At 42.5% G+C, this 15,000-nt stretch overlaps 2 protein-coding genes across 3 annotated transcripts; one reads left to right on the forward strand and one right to left on the reverse strand.

The window, feature by feature from the left end:
- Positions 1 to 583: 583 nt before the first annotated feature.
- On the reverse strand, positions 584 to 6,168 carry LOC137837397 (5'-adenylylsulfate reductase-like 5). Of its 2 annotated transcripts, none has more exons than XM_068646376.1 (5): positions 5,606 to 6,168; positions 2,005 to 2,186; positions 1,437 to 1,561; positions 889 to 1,275; positions 584 to 773 (listed from the first exon to the last, which is right to left on the reverse strand). In XM_068646376.1, the coding sequence occupies exons 1-5, from the start codon at positions 5,783 to 5,785 to the stop codon at positions 763 to 765; spliced, it is 885 nt and encodes a 294-aa protein (XP_068502477.1). In that variant the 5' UTR covers positions 5,786 to 6,168; the 3' UTR covers positions 584 to 762. The 2 variants fall into 2 exon arrangements, with proteins under 2 accessions (XP_068502477.1, XP_068502476.1); XM_068646375.1 differs by having other exon boundaries at positions 856 to 1,275.
- A 3,158-nt stretch (positions 6,169 to 9,326) lies between these two features.
- LOC137838424 (uncharacterized) lies at positions 9,327 to 13,709 on the forward strand. Its single transcript, XM_068647670.1, has one exon. It carries the CDS (start codon positions 9,327 to 9,329, stop codon positions 13,707 to 13,709), a length of 4,383 nt encoding a protein of 1,460 aa, XP_068503771.1.
- The last annotated feature ends 1,291 nt before the right edge of the window (positions 13,710 to 15,000 follow it).

The raw sequence follows: 15,000 nt of genomic DNA on the forward strand, positions 1-15,000 counted from the left end.
CTTCCAGCCTGCAAAAATAAAGGCTAGTTGTAATTTGATTTTGGCATCCTAAAATGGCATCTTTTGTGATTTTAGAAACTATATTAACTCCTTCATTCATGGAACTGAATTCTATTGTATGACTCTTCCTGTAATTCCATTAGCCAAAGCCCGAAATTGAAACATCGACGAACTGATTTCTATTGCAAAAGACGGCACCGCCTAGAGAACCAAAATTCCGAAAGCAACCCAAATAAAAACACATGAACCGTATTTCGGAAGCATTAGGATACCAGTATAACAAGAATCACTAGTAAAACTGGTTAAATAAAATGTAGAACCTACAATATTTGGTAGATTCTTATCTATTTCAGACAATTTGAATTGTTTAAAAGAGTATTATAAAATATATATTATTATAAAGATGGGATGGAACGTTATTGCCACTTAGCCATACACGAGATTAGTGGAAAAAATAGTTGATAGATAAAATACCTGCGGTAGTTTTCTCTTTCTTCCAGACTTGGAACATAATGAAGTTGGTTGTGCTTCAAATTGCTTAAGTGGGGCTAATAAATAAGTTGGGGAAAGGTAGTGAGGATGGTTATTCCACAGTAACGTGTATGATTTCATTCAGAAACAACTAATTTACACGAAAGGAAACACTTCTCAAATTTACATGCCTGTTCGCTTCCTCTCAAAGCCCAGCTTAAAACATAAATCAACATTTGGCTATTAGTACTACAACAAAATTAGCAAGAGGGAAGACTGTGCTGCCAAGCTTCACTGCAAGCCTGAGGATATAATATAACTGATAAAGATAAACTCTTAACTACCCTCAAAAAATGACATAGTAAGAAAGTTGTTAATTCAAACCTTGTGTGGATGACCTAGCTGATGATGACTCACCAAGAGAAACAGAAGCCAGAGATGAAGCCCAAACTCGGGCACTCCTTGCCCTTTCCTGAAAAATCCTGATCTTGCACAGTCTTAACCTGTTCCAAATCCTCCTGACATCTATCACCTGAAGCACACGTCCCATCACTTGGCTTGTCTCACCAAATATTTGCAGGTTCAGATGAGGAACACAGGAAACCCAGAATGCTCGGAGACGTGAGACGATCTTGGGGAATACAAAGAGGAGTAACCTAAAACAAAGAAACAATACAGAGAATAACAAGTAGGGGTCCCTGCTCCATGTTTCTTTCAGAGACAAACCAATCTGGTTCATGGTCAAATTTTCATCACTCGTCATGCTGCTAGGTTGTTCAACAATATTAATACTTGCTACAAACCCTGAACAAGCAGAGAGATCAGTCAATGGAGGTAAATTAGATAAAATAAAACTCAGTCGTGGAAGTTTCTAAAGCTTCGTGTTAGTTATTAATTGGGGAGGAAAATTGATTCTCTTCAAATAACCGTAGCATACTTACAAACAAGAACGGGGATATGCTTACCTGAGTTTCTTTCGTAAAATTCAGAAACGGAAAGGAGATTGTTTGGACCATGATATCTCAACATTGATGTCTGGTTCACTAGTAATATTGCAGGCAAGTTATGGATTCCATATCGTGAAAACAAGCTGCAAAAGCAAAACAAATGCAGACATCAACAGACAATTATAAAGGTAGCCTGTTGTGTATGACATAATTTCATCTGAATTATCAATTAAATACAATGTAGAAAAGGAAAGAATACATCTATTAGTTATGACTTTAACCTAACTAACAGAAAATTGATTAATGCTAGCAACACAATGTCTGACACACTATCATTGGGTGAAATCCATGTAGATTCTACTAAATGGTATAGGTTTTTACTCTTTACTTAGCAGCTCATACTCATATTTAGCGGAATGCACATGGATTTCATTTATTAATATATAGAATTTGGTAAGGAGAGTGTGTCATCGACTGTAGCACTAGCATTCTTCAATAGGAAATTAGCAAAACAGCATACAGCAAAAGGAATTAGTTTCATCCTTATCCAGAAATTTAAAATTAAGAGCAGAGCTAACTTCAAAACCTTGGCAAAGCTGATGATTGCTCTAGAATCAAATGTTCTACTTGAGGAAACATGGAACTGACAAGTTCAAATTGAGGAAGCATTTTTTGAGAAAATGGGCACCAGGAAGCATAGAAGAGTATAGAAATATACTCTATACTCTTTCTGCTAGACAGAACTCTGTCTAAAATATTTCCATCCACCTAAACAAATCAAATTGAAAAATAAAATAAATGTCGTCAGAATATGCAATTTAATAAAGTCCGGAAAACATAATTAAATAAATATTTATTCCAATCTATATAAGCAAAGCTATACAGTGTAATAATGACAAACACAGTGTACTTTGTCTATATATCATTGCTGGGCACATGTACTCATTTAGTCAGAAGGAATTGCGTTGGGCTTAAAAACTTATTGAAAATGATAGAAAAGAAACTGTTATCCGCATGTCTCTTGTCATCTTTTCTTTTGACTAACAAAATGATCCAAAACATATATATCCCCAAAGCCAATATGTCCCCTTTTCTGCCTTAACGTGCACACTTCAATTCTCAAAGAGACAAATTTCTTAACACAATGAAAATTCAAGTAACGGACCTTAAAATAGGAAACTTATTACCACTATCAATGTAGCATAAAATCATTTATATCCAGCCAAATAATTTTGCAGGATGGTCAATTACAAACTCAAAATGCAATGTTAAACCAACAACTGTTGTTTCATGATGAGTACATAAAATGGAGACCTCCCTGGCATTTGGGCTTGACCAACATGTGACCTAGCCCAATAAACCAGTTGCACAAGAAATTTATACATGTCTATGTTAATTCAATAGTTAGGTTAATGAAATTATTTCTTTAATGGCAGGGCATTGGGTTTGTTGGGGGGGGGTTACGAATAGCTTATTTGTAATCTTCAATATCATATAGTAGAGCCGTTTCAATATCTGTTGTGGCTGCATCTATAGCAACCATGATAATGGGAAATTACCCCTGAAACAGCAAATATTGTGAATTCTCCCATTTTCTAATGATTTTTTTTAGTCAAAACATTATAGGGTTCAAACCCTTCTTCCACAGTCGTTCATCTTAACCTTTTCTTCAAACTATGTCGAACCCGTTGTTTGCTTGCCCAGCCATGATATTTCCAACCAATGACAGACTGCTCAAAGTTCTCTTCTCTTTTTTTGGTCTTGGTGTGTTTAGAGCTCAGTCTCTGTTTACATCTGACAACTAACAACTACCTTTTATATGTATAGGCAAGGAAATCCACATATGATCTCATATCCAGTACAAATAAAGGAAGAAGATTATGCTAGGTCCTCAACAACCATCATAAAACTTGACAAAACCCTAAACATGGATAGCTTTTAATCCATATAAAAATCTAATCACTTATATATAAGAGTAAAACCTATAATTGGTGGGATAAGAAGGATTACATACTTTCTTCCACGACACCAATCTGTAATGCTCTTGGAAGAATCCATACAAAAGCTTTTTCTCTTCACCTAGTGTAAGAAATGTGGTATTCAATGATTGAAAAGTTGAAAAGGTCATATATGACTATGGGAGAAAGGAAGAAAGTGAAGGTTCAACTTATTGTGAAGTGGTTGATTCCATATTAATTGATCAATGGACTAAAAGTAGCACACCTCAAATAACCAAGGAATTTGTCAGATAAGTAGTCATTTAAATCAACAAAGTTCACAAAATGTAATAGCACTTGGTTGCACAATCAATGACGATGGTTCATTAACATTGATCTAAATGTTCTGTTTGATGCAGAATGGATCTCACACTATAGAAGAAATATATAAAAAAAAAATGATGACCAACCAATGAGCTAGAGGAAAGAAGAGTATAAACTAGAAATTTACAGTCCAAGGTGATCAGGCCTGACTGAAATAATTCCACTAATAAGAAAAAAATACTACTATCTAATGTAATATCAACACTTTTAATTCTGATTTTGTATTTCAGACACCTTGAGCTTCTCATACTTGACTAACTTTATGCAACGAAGAAAATGAGTTAAAAATATACTTTTTGGACTAGATAATTATTTAGTTAAAAATGCTTATCACAATTCCAAGCATATGACAATGGGTCGTGTAAAGGTTAATCAAATGCAAACTATATTCAAGAAATTATTTCGGGGGAGTGCTGGTGGAATAAAGAACGGACTTAATAGATATGGGCAATTCTTCATGGTGAAATAAGCACAGGTTTTACATAATCTGTTTGCTTCACTTTAAACAAATTTTGATTTTGTTGACAGGTTATGTGATTGATGATGGTTTAACAAGGATATGTAAAATGAGGAAATTATTTGGGATTTGGATGAAAGCTTCAGTGTGAATGATTTGATTGAAATCCTCAAAACGAAATTGATTTTCCTGATCAAAATATAATCATTCAAGAGATTCACGGGAAATCCCCTCCCCTCAGTGAAGAGAAATACAATGAAAGTAGGTCCCATCAAATGGTTGAGAAGATGCTAGAGAGCATAATCAAAGTTAACAACACTGTATTGCCAAGCTACCATCTGTAAGACTTTTAATGCTGAGAGTTAAAAACGAGAAATTTATATGTATTTTTATCACAACTTGATTAATTCCATGGACACTTATGGATCATTCTCTAGAGGTTATTAAAGGACATCAAATGGACACATTATTGTTATACCAATGCGACCGTGACATCCAAGTAAAAAATAATCAAGTAAACTAGTTCTTAGTCAGCTACATAAAATACATATTTCAAACTTGTCTACATGCTTGGTAAAAGATCCCAAATGATGCCAAGGAAGGCTTTAAATCCCCCATCCTAAACTCAAAAATAGTCCTCAATTGGGTTGCTTTTAACTAACCGATCCCATATCTCAGGTTGATGCCGAACGATCCAACAAAATCCCAAACAGTATAATAGCTAATTGTTTAAAAGTAGTTAAGCACAGAAATCTTTAACCTAACAAAAATATCTTCAAGGTCCAAGGCAACACACAATAAATTCAGTTGTTTTCCATAAATTTTAAAAATATAAAACAATTAGCCAAAACAAAGAAAATTATGAGGAATTATCTCCATAAGCCTGCAAATCAAGAAGTTCAAAATCATTCTCAGATATGAAAGTATCCCTATCAATGGACATTTAAAAGATGCGAAAACCGAATCCTCATTCCCATGCGTTCAATTCAGAACCCAGGTTCATCAAACCATCCAAACAACAACAGCGACAACAAACACCTTATCCAATCAGGTGAGGTCAATTACACGAATCACACGACACATCGCCATTGTTCCTGACCATTTAACGATCTCTGGTGCGTCAATATCATAATTCCGATGAATTTCTTCAAACAGAAGAAAACTATGCAAACAATTACTCCGCATCTCACTTATCAGATTCCATATCTATCTCATCAGATTCCACGGCCTCTTTCACAATAAAATTTAACGAATTCGCCAAAAATTCATACACAATATTTGCCAGCTAGGTTAAAGATCAAACTACCCAAACATCGAAACAAAATCCAACAATCCACAAACACAGGAGCAAACACACCGCAAAAACCTCAACACGCGAAAATTAACACAAAATCTTACAACCGAGGTACCTGAAGAGGCGGATTCGTCGGGATCGAGATTGGGCACTGCGATTGGAGATTATAGCGAAAGGAAGGTGGTTGGGGAAGGCACAACGAGGAAGAAGAAGAAGAAGAAGAAAACGCAGACGCGAATTGAATCACATACACGCAAAGGAGAAGAAGAAGAAAAAGAAGAAGTGAAGAAGCCATAGAATAACGAGAGAATAGATAGAAGATAACCGAAAGGGCAAAACGGGAAAGAAAGAAAGAAAGAAAGAAAGAAAAAGGAAGAGAAACGAAAGGTTTTAGCGTGTGGTGTTTGTGAGGGAGTTTTGTTTTGTTGTGTGTGACGGCGTTGATAGGGTGAGAAGGCGGTGAAGGTGCGACGGTGAAGGTGGTGGAGTGGGTGGCGATATTTTGTGTGTTGGTGTGAGGAGAGAGGACAAAGAAGAAAGGCTTTGAGCTAATAATTGAAACTATCTATATATTTATTTATGGCTATCATTCTTCTTCACTCTTTCTTTCTCTCTCTCTCTTCTTTTTTTCTCACATACTTAAATATCGCTTTCTCTCTCCTACCCCGAGTATAACTCGTGTGTGTTTTCAACGGCCATTGTTTTTTCAAGAGTGCAAGTTCCACACTTCATTTTAATTTGACTAATTAATTATATTTAATTTAATCTAATTTAATGTAATTAATATTTTTCTATATATTTAATAAAAATTATAAATTCGTTTTATAGTTTCTCGTTTATAAAATGTTATTGGAGAATATATAAAGAAGTGTGGAAAGTTTGACCCAATTGTGTAGTTTCCATGCCATAGACTTTTTCCTGTTTCCACGCGTCATCTTTTTTTTCATTTATTTATTTACCAATTAGATTCTATTTACTATACTTATCAATTCTCTTATTTCCTTTAATATAAAATCTAGAGTATTCTTCTATGCCGTTTCTATTTTTATAATATGATTCAAAGTCATCATTTCCAAGTATTGAATTATGGTTGTTGATGTGTATTTATCAATTTTTATCATAAACTTAAGAAAGAAAAATATTTTTTATTGTTGATAAAATTCTAAACTTTATCACTTAAATTTGACCGTTTATCTTTAATCTTTTTAAAATTTTAAGAATATTAAAAAACTAACTTAATTAAATCTCTAATTTTAAACTAAATTAGCTGCAAATTAAATTTTCAATCAACTAAATGACGTTATTTTATCTCATCATCTTATTTACTTCTTATTTACTTATCATCACATGTTATTATTAGATGTAGTTTTGGTAATAAAATAACTGATGACTTTTATTATTAGACGTGGATAAACAAAACTAAAAAGAAAAGCAAAATGAAAACTTAAATATGATGTTGGGAGACTATGCACAAGTGTGAGGTTGAAGAGAAGAAGAATCACTACATAATAATGGTTATGGTTAAATGTAGCAAAGTTGGTATGATATTTAAGTGTATCTCCAATTTCATTCTTTTAATTTTCCAATGATTTTATTTAAATTTTTATTTTACTTTTCTCTTTGTTTTCGTTTATTATTATCCAACAAGTTTTTATTTTCACTTTCTTTTCAATCTCATTAAACAAGTTCTCACTTGTTATTATATGTTCCATAAATAATCTCATGATTGGATGTTCCATTGTTGTTCAACCACATGTTTAGAATTTAGGATTTAAGATTTTAGTTTCCGAAAATTATATTTAAATTTTTCGTTTTTTTTTTTCATTTTTGTTTGTCCTTGTCTAACACTTAAAAATTACATATAATATTAATTACAAAACTATCTTGTTTAATATAAATACAAAATAATATGTGAAAACCACTAAGAAATGTGACAAAACAAAATAATTGTCACTCAATTAAAAAAATTATGTGATGAAAAATTGATTGAAAAATATAACTTTTTAAGTATTTAAAAGAAAATTTTTTTAATAAAAACTCAATTAAAAACATTTAAATTTAGTAGAAACTTAAAACTTAAAACCTAATTCATGTTTATTTTTTTACAGAGCAAATCTAACACCAAAGTGAAAATAAGAATTTCGTTATGTGAAGATTGTTAACGAAATCTTACAAAACGGGTAAATAAGTGTTTTTTTAGTGTAATGGTGCTTTGTTATGCGCAAAACACAAACGATTTATTGCAACAATGCGTCAGAGCCGCGTAGAAAGTTAGGCTTAGAACAAACTTTAATCACATTACCAACGAAGTGGTGTGTCATGGGGCCGGCCACATACTATCTTCCAAAAGTTTGTTGATGTGATAAGATTTTGATCTTGGTTTTCTATGAGAAATTATAAATTAAATATTTAACTACAAATTTATTTACATTAGTAATGTTTTACCATTTTCAACTTAGATGATGATATTTTTTTGAGATTTTATTAATTTAAAGGAACATATTTAACTTTAGTGTTAAATACCATGAAATAGAAAGAAATTAAAGATAAAAAGACTTTATAAAAAATCTAAAATATTAATATAAAAGAGTGTACTAGTTATTTCCATAAATAAGTGGTGTTAAGGTTTTAATGATAATAAATAATATTAAATTTTGGTGTGTTAATTATATGTTTTAAGTGTGTTAATGGGAGAATGAATAAGAAAGAGATGAAAGAAAGTTTTATTTCTTAGATTTCTTTATTTTTTTTTATTTTTTTTTTTGTATGATTTCAAGAAAAAGTTCATCAAAAGTTTATTATAATAGACGAAGTTAATAAGAGAATATAAATTCAAGTTCAAATTTATCATACAAAAAGATGATAAAAAGCTTGTTGAAGAAAAAAAAAATAGTTGAAAGGAAGAAAAACAAGAAGTAGGATAAAGAAAGACAAATAAGAAGAAATGAATGGGAGAGTGTAATGGAGACTAACTAGAGGCATACTAATGTTGTGTTTGTTTCTGGGTAGTTACTCTATATTAAGAATGAAAGACTGTACTGGTACTGGGCGAGGCCGGGACCCACCTGCCTGCCCGACTCCCAGTCAAGCCTGACCGAGAGACTGATAAGTCAATATCTTCAGAAATCTGGCCGAACGACCGGCAGACCGAGAATATCTTCAGAAATCTGGCCAAACGACCGGCAGACCGAGACCTTTGTATACTTGGCCGATTGACGAATGGCCGAGACCTTTGTATACTTGGCCGACTGACAAATGGCTGAGACCTTTGCATACTTGGCCGACTGACGAGTGGCCGAAACCTTTGGAGACTTAACTGAGATGGTCGAAGACCACACTTATTTGGCCGATGGCCTATCCTCACCATGAGAATGTGGCCGACGGCCGAACCCTATTACGATTAACGCTCAAACCGAGATCAGTAAAGCTAATCCATCATCAAGAATTAGGTAATGCAACCCTAAGCGGTATCCACCTCGATAAACGGGCCCAACAAGGTAGGCCCATTAGAATAATATAAATAGCACGCATTCCAAGGAGTAAGGTATGTCATTATTACTGTTCACCTACCTGAGAGCTAACCACCCGCTTTACTGACTTGAGCGTCGGAGTGCCTTCGCAGGTACCCCCACCATCCGGTGTTCACCCGACGACCGAGTCCCGAGTGCCGAAAGATAAGCAGAAGGAAGAGAAGGATCCCAGTTCATCACTCAACCACCTGCCCGACCGAAGGAAGGAGAAGAAGACTTCAACAGTTCTCTAGGTCCCATCTCCCTAGCAGGAACAATTGGCGCCCACCGTGAGGCCGAGGGAAACTAGCTGAAGGAAAAAAGTAGATGGTTTCGACAAGAAGCATGGAAAGAATGACTGAAGCCGACCAGACAATGCTATTGCTGTCTCTCCAGAGGGAAATGGCCGAGATGCGAAGAAAGGCCGAGGAGGCCGCTCAGAAAAATGAGCAAGAGCTGCAAGTTCTCCGCAGGGAGAACGAGGATATGAGAAAGAAGCTGGGGGAGGGAGGACCCTCTGTCATACCGACGAACGTGGTCGGCAAGTCCTACACCTCTCCCCCCAACCCGGATGTGGCCGAGGGGACGAGAGGCCGACCCCCTCCCCGTGAGACTGAAATGGGCGACGAGTCGTGCCTAATCAGATCCACTCGGACGACCCTGACGGCCGACCCGAACCGCCGTCACCCCTTTACGAACAACATCATCGAAGTCCCACTTCCTGAGAAGTGGAAGGGTTTCAACCGAGACCGATACGACGGGTCGACCGACCCGGACGAGCATATGGACGCCTACACCACCCATATGAGTCTCTACACCTCGGACGACGCCGTCTTGTGCCGAGTGTTCCCCACATCCTTGAAGGGTGCAGCCCTTAGCTGGTTCACCAAGCTGTCACCCAACTCCATCGACAGCTTTGCCACGCTCGTCGCAAAGTTCGAAACACAGTTCGCGACCAGCCGGCCGCATCATCTGACCTCAATCGCCCTGGTAGGCATTCGCCAGGAGAAGGGAGAGTCGCTGAGAACCTTCGTGGATAGGTTCAGTAAAGTGGCGATGAGCATCCGAAATCTGAGTCCGGATGTCGCCATGCACCACATGCTGACGGCCCTGCGCCCGGGGCCCTTTGCCGACAACCTATGCATGCAACCGGCCGACAGCCTAGATGAGCTGAGAAAGAGAGTCGCTAAGTACATGCAGCTGGAGGAACTAAGAGAGTTCCGCAACCAGGCCCGTGCCAAGGCCGGCGGAGAAAGGAAAGAAGGAAAGGACCGCCAGGCGCGGCCGATACAGAGAACTGACCGGGGACGGGAGAATCGAGACCGACCAATTCGATTCTCGAGATACACGCCGTTGACGGCTGAGAGAGGGAGGATCTTGGACGAGGCCCTCAACGCCGAGTTGATCCCTCCCCCAAGGAAGGTAGCCAGCCTAAATAATGCCGACCGAAGGAAGCAGTGTCGGTACCATCAAAACACCGGACACTCGACCGACGAGTGTCAGGCCCTCAAGGATAAGATCGAGGAACTTATCCAGGCTGGGCATCTCCGCCGTTTCGTCAGGAATGGCCGAGACCAACCCGGCCGGGCGGATCCACCCAGGCGGACGAGGTCACCCCAGCGCGGCCGAGAAAACCAAAATAACAGAGGCGACCGGCAACCCGCAAGGGCCGACCCCCCTCGAAGGGACGATCCCCCGAGGGAAGGCGATAGGAGAGGTAACCGAGAGGTTATCAACACCATAGCCGGCGGTTTCGCCGGGGGAGGAAGCACAAACAACGCCCGGAAGAAGCACCTCCGGGCGGTACACCAGGTAAACGCCGTGGCGTTCCGACCAAGGATACCACCCATAACTTTCACGGACGAAGACTTTAAAGGCGTGGACTACCGCCAGCAGGACGACCCGATGGTGATAGCGGTCGACATAGATCGATTCACCATAAGGAAGACTCTCGTGGACCAAGGAAGTTCAGTAGATATCCTCTACTGGAAAACTTTCAAGGCCATGAGAATGACCGAGGCCGAGATGATGCCATACGACGACCACGTGGTAGGATTCTCGGGCGAGAGAGTGGGTACCAAGGGATATATCGACTTGTACACCACCTTCGGAGAGGGGAAGAACACCAGGACCATCAAAATCCGGTACCTGGTCATCGACGCCAACACCTCCTATAACATCCTCCTCGGCCGACCATCCATCAACCGGCTGATGGCCATAATATCAACCCCCCACCTCGCAATGAAATTCCCTTCAAAGACAGGAGACATTCTCACAGTCCACGTGGACCAGAAAGAAGCACGAGAGTGCTACGCCGAGAGTCTCCGGGTGGAGCCTCTAAGGGCAGACACTTCTCCCCTTCGGGCGAGGAAGTCCTCCCGAAAGGACCGCTCCCCCAGGAAGGACCGGCCGAGGGAGGCCCAGCCAACCGTAGCACTAGTAGACCTTGATCCCCGGGCAACCGAGGACAGGCTAGAGGCAAGAGAGGAGCTGAGGAGGGTCCCCCTCCTCGACGAAGAGCACAGCACGGCTGTAGGGACAGCCTTGGCGGCGGCCGAGGCCGAGGTCATGCACGCCGCGCTTAGAAAGAATGTCGACATGTTCGCATGGACGCCGGCCGACATGCCGGGAGTCAGCCCGGATGTCATCACCCATCGGCTGTCCATATTCAAGGAAGCCCGCCCGATCTCCCAAAAGAAGAGGGACTTGGGCGACGAAAAACGACTCGCGGCGAAGGAGGAGGCCGGTAAGCTCCTATCGGCCGGATTCATAAGGGAGGCCCGGTACACGACATGGCTGGCCAACGTCGTCATGGTTACCAAGCCTAACGGTAACTGGAGGATGTGCGTCGACTACAGAAACATCAACAGCGCATGCCCGAAGGACACCTACCCCCTCCCGAACATTGACCGCTTGGTGGATGGGGCGGCCGGCCATAAAATTATGAGCTTCCTGGACGCTTACTCTGGCTATAACCAGATAAGCATGCACCCGCGGGACAAGGAGAAGACGGCCTTCATGACGGCCGACGCCAACTACTACTACGAGGTCATGTCGTTCGGCCTCAAGAACGCCGGGGCAACCTACCAGCGCCTCATGGACAAAATTTTCAAGGGTCTAATAGGCCGGGCGGTAGAAGTCTATGTGGACGACATAGTCGTGAAGTCCGACTCGTTCGAGCAACACCTGAAGGATCTGGACGAGGTCTTCAAGGCCCTAAGGGGGGTCAACATGAAACTCAACCCCGAAAAATGTACTTTCGGGGTGGAGGGAGGAAAGTTCCTAGGCTTCATGCTCACCCACCGAGGGATAGAGGCAAACCCCGACAAGTGCCAGGCCATACTCAGCATGAGAAGCCCGAACACCGTGAAGGAGGTACAACAACTCCTTGGGCGGCTGACCGCCCTCTCTCGCTTTGTCCCCCGCTTGGCCGAGAGGACGAGGCCGATCGTTCAGTTGCTCCGTAAAGGCAAAAAATTCGTCTGGGACGACCAATGTGAGGAAATCTTCAAAAAATTCAAAGAGTTCCTCACATCTCCGGCCGTCATCCAGAAGCCGAGACCCGACGCCCCAATCCTCGTATATCTAGCAGTCTCGGAAGAAGCAGTCAGCGCTGCCCTAGTGCAGGAAGCCGAGGGCGAGGAGCGACCCGTATACTTTGTCAGCCGAACCCTCCATTCGGCCGAGACCCGATATCAGATGATTGAGAAGGTGGCTCTCGCACTCGTCCTCACGGCAAGACGGATGCGCCCCTACTTCCAAAATCACTCCATAACTGTAAGAACCGACTACCCTATTTTCAAAATTTTATCTAAACCGGACCTTGCAGGGAGGATGATAGGATGGTCGGTCGAACTCTCCGAGTTCGACATACGTTATGAGCCGAGGGGCGCCATCAAGTCTCAATGCTTGGCCGACTTCTCGGCCGAGCTGACACCACTGCCCACACTCTCGGACGGTTGGACTCTCTACGTGGACGGCTCATCAAATAAAACAGCCTGTGGAGCGGGAGTCGTCCTGGAAGGGCCGGGCGACCTCCTCCTGGAACAAGCTCTCCAGTTCGGATTTCGGGCGACCAACAATCAGGCCGAGTACGAGGCCTTGCTGGCCGGGCTGAACCTAGCTTACGACATGGGAGCGCGCGAGGTTACATGCAAAAGCGACTCCCAGGTGATGGTCGGCCAAGTCAACGGAGATTTCGAGGTTAAAGAGCCTTTGCTGCAGCGATACTACCACGCGGCCAAAAACAGTATCGCCCGCTTCAACAAAGCGCCCCTGCAACACATACCGAGGGAGGACAACAAAAGGGCCGACATCCTGTCCAAGCTCTCGATCACCAAAAAGAAGAGCCACCAGAGGTCAGTCATACAAATATGGCTGAGACACCCTAGTGTGACAGAGGCCGAGGCCGAGTGTCTGGCTATCGAAGAAGAAGAGGCCGACGCCGATAACTGGATGACACCCGTCATCCAATATCTAACGGTCGGCACATGCAAGGCCGGCCAAGAGAAGGCGATGAAGCAGCAATGCGCCCGGTACACCATGATTAACGAAGATTTGTATCGGAGAGGCTACTCGACCCCCCTGCTAAAATGCATCACCAACAAAAGGGCCGAGTACATCCTGGCCGAGATCCATGAAGGAATCTGCGGAAATCACGCCGGGACGAGGACGATGGCCGCCAAAGTTTTGAGGGCCGGCTACTACTGACCGACCATACAAGGCGACTGTGCCGAATATGTGAAGAAATGCGCCAAGTGCCAAGAGTTCGGCCCCCTCCACCACACCAGGCCGGTTGAACTGCATAGCATCATCTCCCCATGGCCGTTCGCCATGTGGGGGATGGACATTATCGGGCCATTCTCCCCAGGGAAGGGGCAGACCAAATTCCTCCTGGTGGGAGTCGACTACTTCACCAAATGGATCGAGGCCGAGCCCCTCGCCTCCATCTCGGCGAAGAATGTACAAAACTTCGTATGGAGGAGCATAGTTTGCCGATTCGGCGTCCCACACACAATAGTAACTGACAATGGCCGACAGTTCATCGACCGAGGCCTACAATCCTTCTATGACGACCTGGGCATCAAGTCCGTCACAGCCTCGGTGGAACACCCACAAACCAATGGGCAGGCCGAGGCCGCCAACAAGGTCATACTCAACGAGCTGAAGAAGCGTCTGGGCAAAGCAAAGGGCCGATGGACCGAGGAGTTGATCGAGGTACTTTGGGCGTACAGGTGCACTCCCCAAACTACCACACAAGAAACGCCCTACAGCCTGACATACGGAACCGAGGCCATGATCCCGGTAGAGGTGGCCGAGCCCACCATACGACGGCAGATGTTCGATCTCACCCTAAACGAGGAAAGCCTAGCGGTCAACCTTGACTTGGTAAGTGAGCTTCGTGACAAAAGCAAGATTCGGGAGGCTGCCTGCAAAGCCCGGGCGTCCAGACGGTACAACACCAAAGTCCGGCCGAGAGGTTTTCAGAAGGGCGATCTTGTCTGGAGAATGCGCAGCGACGCAAGAAAAAATGAAGGGAAGTTCTCATCCAACTGGGAGGGACCCTTCCGAGTTCGAGAAGTTGCGCAGGGAGGGGCTTATCATTTAGAATGGCTTTCAGGAAAAATTGTACCGAGGACGTGGAATGCCACGCACCTCAAATTCTATTACAGCTAAAATCAATAAAATCACGCACTCTTTCCTCACCCAATCAGGGAGGTTTTAACGAGGCGTTTTCATCAAAAGTGTTGGAAATATTCTACCGAGAATACCGGCCGACCGCCCTCTCGCTCGATTAACATCGCGAGTGCCGGCCTGCCGAACACCCGCTCGCTCGATTAACATCGCGAGTGCCGGCCCACCGACTGCCCACTTGCTCGATTAACATCGCAAGTGCCGGCCTGCCGACCGCCCCCTCGCTCGATTAACATCGCGAGTGCCGGCCTGCCGAACGCCCCCTCGCTCGATTAACATCGCGAGTGCCGGCCCACCGACTGCCCAC

Source organism: Phaseolus vulgaris, chromosome 4, assembly GCF_000499845.2.
Source record: "Phaseolus vulgaris cultivar G19833 chromosome 4, P. vulgaris v2.0, whole genome shotgun sequence".
NCBI lineage: Eukaryota > Viridiplantae > Streptophyta > Magnoliopsida > Fabales > Fabaceae > Phaseolus > Phaseolus vulgaris.

What these genes read in the sequence shown, in the direction of transcription:
- LOC137837397 (XM_068646375.1), bottom strand. Translation starts at nt 5,785, where the DNA reads ATGGCTTCTTCACTTCTTCTTTTTCTTCTTCTTCTCCTTTGCGTGTAT. An exon ending in CGACGAATCCGCCTCTTCAG is followed by an intron (nt 2,187 to 5,605) that starts GTACCTCGGTTG and finishes TGATTTGTTTAG; the next exon opens with GTGGATGGAAATATTTTAGA. An exon ending in CAATCATCAGCTTTGCCAAG is followed by an intron (nt 1,562 to 2,004) that starts GTTTTGAAGTTA and finishes TTGCTTTTGCAG; the next exon opens with CTTGTTTTCACGATATGGAA.
- LOC137838424 (XM_068647670.1), top strand. Translation starts at nt 9,327, where the DNA reads ATGGTTTCGACAAGAAGCATGGAAAGAATGACTGAAGCCGACCAGACA.